Genomic DNA, 10,639 nt, shown 5'->3' with positions numbered 1-10,639 from the left:
AATGGCGCAAACCACTCAAAATGAGTTTGGTAATTATAATAATACAAATGATTCAAAGTAGAAAAATTATTATTGTGTCCGCGAAACAAAGGAGGAAAAGCGTGAGTAATGAATTTTTGTAGTATTACAAAAGACTTGAAAAGTAATGATGATATACAACAAGTTGAGAAAATGTAAACACATTCCTAAATCGAAACGCGTGTCATTATTTTTATTGTTATTAATAACTGATTGGCAAAATAAGCAATATTTTGAATTTATAAAAAGTATTTTTAGTGATATATGACATGAAAATGCTCAAAAAGTTTTGTTATTTTGTAACAAAGATTTTTACGCTGATTGGATGGAGACCTAAATTTTTTAAGTCAATTTAGTAAGCTGTGCTGCCAATTATTTTTATTAATACAACCGTAGATGGTACCCGTTATGTATCAACGAGAAATACAGGGAATCTCTGCAGCAGCAATGTTTATGATACGCTATTAAGAGAATGCTGATCTCTCTACCTACATAATTTTGAGCAATATGACTAATTTCACTTGATCTGACTAAGCTGCGAATCAAACGCAAAGAGTAATTGAAATGTGTGATAAAAAAAATAGAATACGAACGAAATGTACTTGTGAATGTCTGTCTGTGTCAAGTGTAATGATATTAATAAATAATTCAAAAAGAGCTAATAAACAAATCAGGCAATTTTTTATTCAAATCAACATTCAGCAGAGACTCATTCTTTCTTTGCAAACCATTCTTGCCCTTAAATTATATTGAGTCTTGAACTAAGGATGAGAATCACTTTCTACTCTTGGCATCTCTCAACGATCGCCCGGCACCAGAGAAGTACTTAAAATCTTCAGCTACCTCCTGAATAAGGATATGAGCGCTTAACAAGAGCCAAAAAGCGTCTTAATGTTAATACCTCTTTTTCCTGTTGCGGCTTGGCATGCCTCATGAATCTAATGACCCCTGGCTGGTAGTCGTAGTCTGGAATGCCCCTCGTGTAAGTGCCTTTTTGTTGAGAGGCCGTCTGCGCGTTGGGTGCGTCTCCATTCACACTTTCTTCCTTCTTCTTCTTTCCATCCAGTCTGGAATTCAGTGTCTCATTATTATGACAATTGAGCAGGATTGAAAAGGCAGCTGAGAAATAAATTGCCTCATATCCAGCTTAATCGGCACCATTAAATTTAAATAAAACGCCAAGCATCATCGCGGCTAGGTTGACGAAGAATTAATCTTTTCAACGAGTTTAAATTATTCAAATGACCCAATTAAGCTCAACAGCGCTAAAATATTTTGTCGTGCAATTATGATTGAGCTGTCGTTTTGCAAGAGGCACTCGGCAGCCAAGGCCACGGGTGCACCAACCTTTGTCCGGCTCCGCCAAACGCCTGGAAGCCTCCAGACTCGTGGTCCATCTCGAATGAATCAACGCAAACGCCATCTTCCTTTTTAGGCTCGATTTCGGGCTCTTTGTAGCCGACCGGTGCGGCAAAATCCACCTGAGATTAGAGCAATTTGAGGAAACAGAAAAACAAGTTTTTTAGTCTTTACGTTCATATCACACTCGATGATGCTAACGGCCGGGCCAGGCTTGGTCTCCAGGACGCACAACTCGTAGACCTTGGAGTTGTAAATGATAGAGATCATGTCGCCTGTGGTGAGACAGGCAAAGTGTCGCAGCGCGTTCTCCAGCACTGCCTTGGGGTTGCTGATGTCAAGGAAGTCCTCGGACTGGGGCTGGAATTTGGAGAAAGTGGCCACAGGAAGAGAAACGCTCTCGACTGTGATAAGAGAAGCCTCTTCAAGAAGCATGTTCCTCATCATCTGCAATAACAGGGAATAAATAATTATTTAAAAATACACCAAAAATAACAACGTGTATTAAATTTCATTTACAATTTTAAAATTGGGTCTAAAAATTTATTCAAAATACAGATTTTAACTTGAAATAAATAAAGTTATTTTAAAATGAGTTATTTTTTATGATTAATAAGTGCCAGGTAATAACCTCTCTGAAGTCATTAAAAAGTTAATTCAGCATTTTTTTTAAATACATAAATCAGGAAATTTCAGCAAGAATTTCAAATCAGTTCAAACATTCAAGTTTTGAATTTTTAATGCTTCCGTCATAAATTTAGCTTCCACTGACCTTTCCAATTAACAACATTTAATAAAAAAAAATACAGGTTATCTCTTACTCTTTGAAGAAACCATTATGTGATATTAAACGTCATTTGGTAATTAAAAGAGCATTTAGACCATCTCATGACAATCATTCTCCGAAACCGTCTCCTCAATGAATTTAAAAAATTCTTCCGCACAATTTAAATTTTGGGCTTGCAAATTTCTCGCCAAAAATTCTTGCGATTTGTTAATACCAATTAAAATACTTGCCCAATTTGGCAGGTACACCTTGCCCTCATCCGCAACAAACTCGAGCACGCCGCAGTGTGTTTCTCGCTTTGTGCTATCACTCTTGAGCTTGAAAAGCATCGGGTAGACAACCCTTTGACGGGTTAACTGTTCCAATGCTGAAGGAGGCATGATGACTGTAAATAATTCCGTGAGAATTCTTTATAAAATTTGTTAAATAAATTTCGTTTTTACTTTTTCCTCCTTTCTCAACATCCGACCTCTCATTTCCGGGCAGCATGCTGACCGAGTAGGCCCTGTAGCCGGTCTTGAAGGGTCGAGAAGGCATCATGTCGTGGAGCATGTTGAAGCCCGCAAACTAAAATACATAGAAATAGGCAAGAAATTTGAAATTCAAAAACCAACAATTAAAAAACTTGCAAATTCTTGCTTCGAATGAGCTCGGTTTAACGAACTGTCCGAGTAACTCTTGCTATTTGCTCTCCTCTTACCATTTTGCAACGATTTTGGCGTCGGCAAGGTGTTCAAAATTAGAAGAACGCTTTTGAAGTTTTTATGCAATGATCTTGCGAAATGACAGGCTGACAGGAGAACAACACAAAATCACAGCAACAGCAGCTGTGTTATTTTGCTATTTTCTTGCAGAGTTGAATCTCACGCCATCTGATGAGCAATAGGAGAACCTTTTTTGTATGAGAGTATGAGCTTAATTCTTTCCTTCAAATCTTTTTAATTAATAAAATTATTTATTTTTAAGATAGAGCTTCCAAACTATCCAAAATCATCAAATATCAAAAACACTAAAAAGTTGTTACAAAATTTAGAGGTTAATGTCCTTTATGAGAGGGTGCGAATATTTAAATAATTCAGTCAGTGAAATTTTTTTATTAACATAGAAATAAATATACCATTATTTTTACCTAATCGCCCGTCTACAATTTTGAAAATTTCAACATTCACTTGGCAAAAATTTCAGATGTATCACAGACTTTCGTATGGGTTGCAAATTTTGATGATGCAGAAAAATATAGAATTTAAGAAGAAAAAATGTCACTGAACCAAATAATGATTTAGCAAAGCTGAAGAAATTATAATTTGTTTGAAAATTAAAATGAAAATTTTATAGATGACTCGATGGTTGTTAAATGTGGGCGAATCGAATCCAGACTCTCCATGCTGCAATTCAGTTTCCTCCAGGAAAGGGCCACACACGGGTCAGCAGCCAGGCCACAAGTCCCTCCTGAGACAGTCTTGTTGCAAAATACCAGCGGCAGCAAGGGCAGATTTACTTCAACATTGAGCTGTAATTCAAAGTGGACATAACACAACAGTTTTACATTTTACAATGCATCTTAAATGCAAAACACTAAAAATCGTAAATTTCTCAATTTTCTTCACGTCTTTCAGGCGCTATACGTAATTTTACATTCGAGGAAAAGCTTTTTTTTTTTAAATAGGAGTTCTTCATTTCTAGTTCTACAATGGGTTTAATTTTTTTTAATATCTGGTATATTTTCCGATATTTTCTTCATGCCACTCTGAGTCTGAACGTCCAATGTCATAAACTAACACTAAGCCATTTTTTAATATAATAATGCGTGCTATATTTCTAATTCTGTAATTGCACCTTGCAGTTTTTTTTAGTTCCTTTATTTGTTTGTCTTCATTTTTATTGAATTGTGAGTTTTGGGAGCACTGCCTGCGCCAGTGTCAGTTATCGGGCCAATGGCCAATCAGCTATTCCTGCTCCCTGATCTGTAAAGTCGCCAGTAATGCCGTCAGGTTGTATTACCTAACCCACGATATAATCGCTATTTTACACTGTGATGTACACAGAGCAATATTTAACAGTATATTATTTCAATTAACTATTTAAAACTTTTATATATTTATTTGCTGATATTTGTTAGCTTTTTAAAAAATGTATATTTTTTTTTTATTAAAAAATCACTTTCTGTCAGCTTGGAATTAATCTTTTAGTATTATTCAATAATTAAATAGGAATTTATTCATGTTAAAAAAATCATTTGAATGAATAAGCGCAAATGGAAAACAAAGTGTCTGCCGCTTTGATAATTGCATCGGTGCCCATCGGAGGGATTGAGAAATGCCGCTGCATCATTCTCATTAGTCCAGCACCGCGGCGCGCGTTTTCTTGCTCGACGTTACAAAACGTACTGCGTGGGTACATCAGGAAGGGTATGTTCCTTTTTTCCATTCCAAAGCACCGTGGGCGAATTTCAATTAATGAAAAATGGTTCTAAGCTCTGCGCTTGCCTGTGAAGATTCGCCGCCGCCGAACAAATGAAGCGGCCCAGCAGGGAACTCGCATGTTCAAAAATAATGTACGCGGCGCTCTTTCTCGTGTCACTCGTCTGGCCCATCAAACAACCATTTTTCTTTCTCTGTGGTCGCTCGTCTCTCATCTTTCGATCGCGTTTTGAATAATCTACAACATTGTAATGCTAAAGGAAAGGGTGCACGCGCGCGTCTCCCCTAAGAAAATTACTTGACAATGATCACTAGCAAGAGTTTCAACTTTGATGATCGTTGGGGTGTCGGCTGCCTTTTCTTAACAACACAGAACAATTAAGCACGTCTATTTTTGGGCTATATGTGAATTTAAATAGCAAAATTGTCCGGGATAGTCCAGACCTGGTCCAGACATTATCATTAATATTGTGGAGCAAATTGATAAAAGGTGGCACAACCATAAAATGCAAAATTATATATAATTAAAATCATTTCCCGGCCAGTTTTCAGGCTATCAATTATCCTTTTATCACTTTCCATGTTATTATAATTATTTTTGCGTCTTTGGTATAGGATCTTGATTAAATTACTCATGCATCGCAGCGTATTAAAATTTTCATGCAAGTTCATCTTGAAATCTTTGATGTGGAAATTTTTATTGTATTAGATTTGTGTGGACATAAGAAGCCTAATCAAATCAATATATTAATAAAGCTTCAAAGCAAAGCATTTTTTTTTAATGCATTGGGGTTTTGAAAAAGTTGTATCATATCAAATATTAATATTTGATATGATAACTTCAAACCTTATAGGTATTAAATTTAATGTCATTGCTTTAAATTATTTTTGTTTTAGTCTTAATTATAGGTTTCATCTTCAATAATTTAAAAAATACACTGCGCAAAACTCAATTAACATTTAGCCGAATTTCACACCAATATACTTTATGTTTTGTACTTGTTCATAATTAATATATTTATATATATTTTTTAAATAATTATTTATCAATAATAAAAAAATAGTAATTAATTTTATTAATTAATAAGTAAAATATATATATATTATTCAAAAAAAATTTTAGTGTCATTATTTAAATCTATAAATTAAATATAAATTAAGTAAATAATATAAAATTATTGCAAATCTTGCAAATTAAAAATTTTACTACAAAAATATAATAACTACTATTTGTTTTTCTTAACATTTATAGAAAATTACAAAAAATAAATTTAAAAATATCATTATATATATATTCCTCTTGAACATTAAATAAATTGAATTGTGCAAAATATTTTGAAAATTTAAAGAGAAAAAAATATTGTGCTGGCATAACCATTATAATACGCAAGCGTGCAATGGCGCGGTATATACAACATTTACATATAAGCTCAGCGCGAGATCGAGTTGGCTCATATGCAACGTGTTATTGAAAAGGTGTGCGCGAGACAAGGCGAAAATGCGGCGATTTAGCCACTGCGATGACGGCTTTATCTCTTGTTAATCCGACCACGCCGAACCGCGGGGAGCTGGCGCGAATAATCTTCGCCAGCTTTTATCTCTTTAGCGAGCGAGAGCCGTCAAATTATAATAAAACCTCGCTCTTGTTATTCTCATTGTCAGATTTATGTTTCCGCTTGGCCGCATGCGGTGGCTCTGAATTATTAATTCAAAAATATCTCCATTCAATGAGCGTATAGAATCTCCTCAAAGATTTTCTTATAGAAAAATCAAAAGTTCTTTTTTTCAACTCCCTTAGATTTGGTCTTTGGCATTATTCCCTATCGATCGAGCGGGTTAATTAATGTTCGCTTTTAAAAACGCACACGCGGCCGACGGAGTGTTGTTTTTGTTTTTCAAAGCAAAACCGCAGACACGGTGATACGGGTCTGACGCCCATGTTCAAAAGGGTTTGGCCGACACTCGGCGGATTTGCGCTGCCCACTCGTTACTACAACGCAGGCACCGCCGATATTTATTATGCACGAGGTCCGCGCGGCCAATTTTATTAATGAAACCAACACGTCATTTTTTACACACAAACAAATTCGACAAGTATTTGCCGCATCAAACAAACGCCGATGTCTGTTTAAGGATAGGGAGGATAGGTATACACCATTCAAAATTAAATATTATACAAACAAATATATAGGAAAATTATAAATATAGGGATTATTTATCGCAGCACAATAGCATTATATTAAAATGCTACTAAATTTGATATGATTAAACTCCAAAATTGTCAACAAGTGCTTTCTTCACATATTATTTCTTTTTTTCTCTGGTGATTTTATTTGTGAGGATAATAAACAAAAGCATTAAAACAATATTAAAAGAATAATAAATTAATTAATAAAATTCAGTCATGCCATGATCTTGCTAGATATTCTTTGGAAATCCCAAAAAACAAAAACAATATAAAGTGGCACTGGGAGAATTGTGTAATTTTTATTTTCATATACTAAAAATTATCTCTTACCTTAGAAATGGTCTCATGCTCTCCAGTGGCTTCATCATTGCAAAACAAAACTCATGATTGGAAATCAAGAGATTTTCTCGCAGGTGGAACTTACAATAAAGTTTTTCTTGCTCATTGTCCAAATTTTATGAAAGTTGGTATATGCAACTTGCACTACAGGAACGGTCAAATCAGTTTTTTGCGCCAATATTAGTGTTAATTATCAATAAAGCAAAATAACGCATTTGACATCAATAGCGTCCTCTCCTGTTGGCCTATTATCTATATTATATTGGGAAGTTTTGTTGTTTTAAGGTATAAGAAGTCATACAAACCAGTAAAACTTTTCCATCAAAACCGTAATATCTCATTTAGAAGCAAATGAAACAATTAATATTTTGATTTGGTTCGTATAAGAAAATTTTCAAAACCATCTCAGAATTTAAAAAGAAAATAATGCTTTTGGTGCAAGGAAATTTTTTCACAGTGGATTTTTCAGACAATTTTTGCGAGACAGGGCAATTTGTCATTTTTCTAGAATGAATGGGGCTTTCCTGCTCTCGCGGCGGCGTTTCCTCTCAATTTCTGAGAAACCCGGTGTCCTTTCAGGGAAACGCGGCCGCCCTTTGTGATAATTGGCTGCACGCTCATCTAACTCGCGAGGGTTTCCACGAGACGACACGCTGTGTGCGAGCCTCTTGTGAAACCGCAATGGAGCGGACATCCCTTGAGCTCCGAAGGCGCCTCGGCGGACTTCTTTTTTGATCGCGCTTGGCGCCTCTCGTCTCTCTCTCACCGACGGACCGCTGAAAGATTTTGTCTCTCCATTACCCATGCATGAACCATGAGAGTGCGTTTATAGTTTGTTTAGCTCAGACTTAATTGCTGCCGGCGCGCTCACATATAATAGAGCAACCAAAAATTTTTGTCTCTAATTAGGCTCCGACAGCAGAAAAAATGTGAGCGGCGCTCAATCACAATAGTCTTAAAATTGTTAAAACTAAAAATTGTATATGTTACTGAAAGCTGCAAAGGGATTATTTTTTTAATATTTGCTCTACATTTATATCAATATGATATCATTTGCAACTAAATTCCGTAAAATGTTGCTCAGTAATAATTTTAAGGAACTCAATTAGCATAATTTTATTATTGTTTTCAGTACATAATACGTGATAAACCCATCCAACAAACAAGATACTATTTAACTAGCTCGCTGAAGAACTAATCACGTCAACAAAAAATATATCAATGGCAGTTTTTTTTTTTATTTTGACCCACTTTTGGCATGGGTCAACCGATTTGGATAAAATTTGGCAGGCCGATTCCTTTAGGTGTATAGAGATAGAGTTTCAAAGGATTTTGAAAAATTCTCAAAATTGCCTACTTTACAGGGGCTCAAAGTTAGGCATTTTTTTAAAAGGAGATTTTGAAAATCGAAAATATCTCGGTTTCTGTTAGAGATACGCTAAAAAGTATAATAACCAAAGTTGTTGGGATTGAGACGACCTACAACTTTACTATGGTGCCCAAAGTCGTAAGTCAAAGTTCAAGGTCACTTTTACCATAATTAATTTTTAAATTTGCTGCTGAAGTGCCTAGTACATCGATATTTTTAGTTTCAAAATAGCCAAAAGTTGCGTATGTTAGTAGGGAAGAACATATTAAAAATTGGTGATAGTATTTTTTTTAGTTAAAAAGTTATTCAGAGTCAAAGTGTGAAAAACGTGGTTTTTCGAGCTTTTTTTGTGAAAATTTATTTTCAACGTCAATAACTTTTTTTCTGTTAGAGTTAGGACATAATGTATAATGACAAAAAATGATCTCATTGACAAGTTCTTTTAGATAATGTATCGCACGTGGTGACCAGGTCACAAAAGTTCATTGACCCCGGTGACCTGTGACCTTTTCAAAAAATAAATAGTAGTGTGACACAAATTTTGAAAGAGGACATCAGCAGAAACATTTTGGTAACTGGATTTTTGTTTTAAATCCAATACAATTGAAGTTATCACCGATGGAAGGAAAGTTTTCACAATAAATGCTCGAAAAACCACGTTTTTCACACTTTGACTCTGAATAACTTTTTAACTAAAAAAATACTATCACCAATTTTTAATATGTTCTTCCCTACTAACATACGCAACTTTTGGCTATTTTGAAACTAAAAATATCGATGTACTAGGCACTTCAGCAGCAAATTTAAAAATTAATTATGGTAAAAGTGACCTTGAACTTTGACTTACGACTTTGGGCACCATAGTAAAGTTGTAGGTCGTCTCAATCCCAACAACTTTGGTTATTATACTTTTTAGCGTATCTCTAACAGAAACCGAGATATTTTCGATTTTCAAAATCTCCTTTTAAAAAAATGCCTAACTTTGAGCCCCTGTAAAGTAGGCAATTTTGAGAATTTTTCAAAATCCTTTGAAACTTTATCTCTATACACCTAAAGGAATCGGCCTGCCAAATTTTATCCAAATTGGTTGACCCATGCCAAAAGTGGGTCAAAATAAAAAAAAACTGCCCAATATTAAATTTAAAATATATAAATTAATTTAATTTAACAATTTATTAAATATTACAATTGTATAATAATTCTTTTTATATAATAATATAAAAGGATTTAAAATTAATTTTAACTGGTATGTTTAAATTTTTTTGTTCAGATAATTTTGTAAACAGTTAAATTAAACCATTTTTAATATCATTATATTTTATATGTCCACATTTTTACATTACTTTGTATACATTTCATTGTTGAAGACAAATTTTTTGAAAGAAAAAGGATTTGTTGATAAATACGGGCACGCTAGGATTTTTTTAAAAACTTCCGAGGTCAAAAATATTCCATTCGCCGAAGTGAGCCTCGGCTATCAAAATTTTTTAACATAAAATTTAATACATATAAATATTAATCTCGTCACTTAGGTCTTTAAAATAAATATTATGAATATTAAATTTTTTATTTTGCTTTCCATTTTTTTCAGAATTTTGTTTCCATTTAGTCGATTCATAATCTTTTCTTACCATGTAATACATCCTATTTTATATATTTATATTATTTGTGTGTTGAGAGCGTTCGCTTGTCTTGTTTTGTTGTCGCAGCGCGCCGTTGAAGGCTTAAATTTCGAGCTCAAATGAATTCACATGAGGGATTTTCGGCGTCGGCGGCGGCGTTTCTTTGATTGTGTGCGCCGGCATCGAACAGCAAACAAGCCGCCCAGACTGTTGAGAGCGTTGCCCATCCATCATATTGAGTGTGTGTGTTTTCAATATTGAATTGTTGGAATTAATTCAGCCGCACCTCTTGGTGCGAGAGCTCCTTTTCTCAAGCCAGCGCCGGATCTTTCAACTTATTAAATAGCTTTTTCATCATTTGTAGTGTACAAAGCACACTATCCGCCAAGCGCGCGGTTATTAATAATCTGAATATGCTCGAACATAAATATCTTTTGTCTATTTAAGTGCTCTCACACGCATAAAGTACAGGCTGGATTAAAATAAATTTTTGTACAATTATAAACTTCATAATTATAAAGTATTTGTTTATCTCTA

The 10,639-nt window shown here is 34.4% G+C and overlaps 1 protein-coding gene across 2 annotated transcripts; it reads right to left on the bottom strand.

The window, feature by feature from the left end:
• Positions 1–677: 677 nt before the first annotated feature.
• LOC132198982 (ubiquitin recognition factor in ER-associated degradation protein 1) lies at positions 678–3,029 on the bottom strand. Of its 2 annotated transcripts, none has more exons than XM_059623346.1 (7): positions 2,865–3,029; positions 2,608–2,731; positions 2,395–2,549; positions 1,552–1,824; positions 1,366–1,499; positions 920–1,085; positions 678–864 (listed from the first exon to the last, which is right to left on the bottom strand). In XM_059623346.1, the coding sequence occupies exons 1-7, from the start codon at positions 2,865–2,867 to the stop codon at positions 793–795; spliced, it is 927 nt and encodes a 308-aa protein (XP_059479329.1). In that variant the 5' UTR covers positions 2,868–3,029; the 3' UTR covers positions 678–792. The 2 variants fall into 2 exon arrangements, with proteins under 2 accessions (XP_059479329.1, XP_059479330.1); XM_059623347.1 differs by having other exon boundaries at positions 2,790–2,934.
• Positions 3,030–10,639: the final 7,610 nt, after the last annotated feature.

This window comes from Neocloeon triangulifer, unplaced genomic scaffold (genome assembly GCF_031216515.1).
Source record: "Neocloeon triangulifer isolate White Clay Creek 2 clone unplaced genomic scaffold, ASM3121651v1 ptg000013l, whole genome shotgun sequence".
NCBI lineage: Eukaryota > Metazoa > Arthropoda > Insecta > Ephemeroptera > Baetidae > Neocloeon > Neocloeon triangulifer.
The sequence above is the reverse complement of the archived record's forward strand: the minus strand, read 5'-3'. Positions and strand labels throughout refer to the sequence as shown.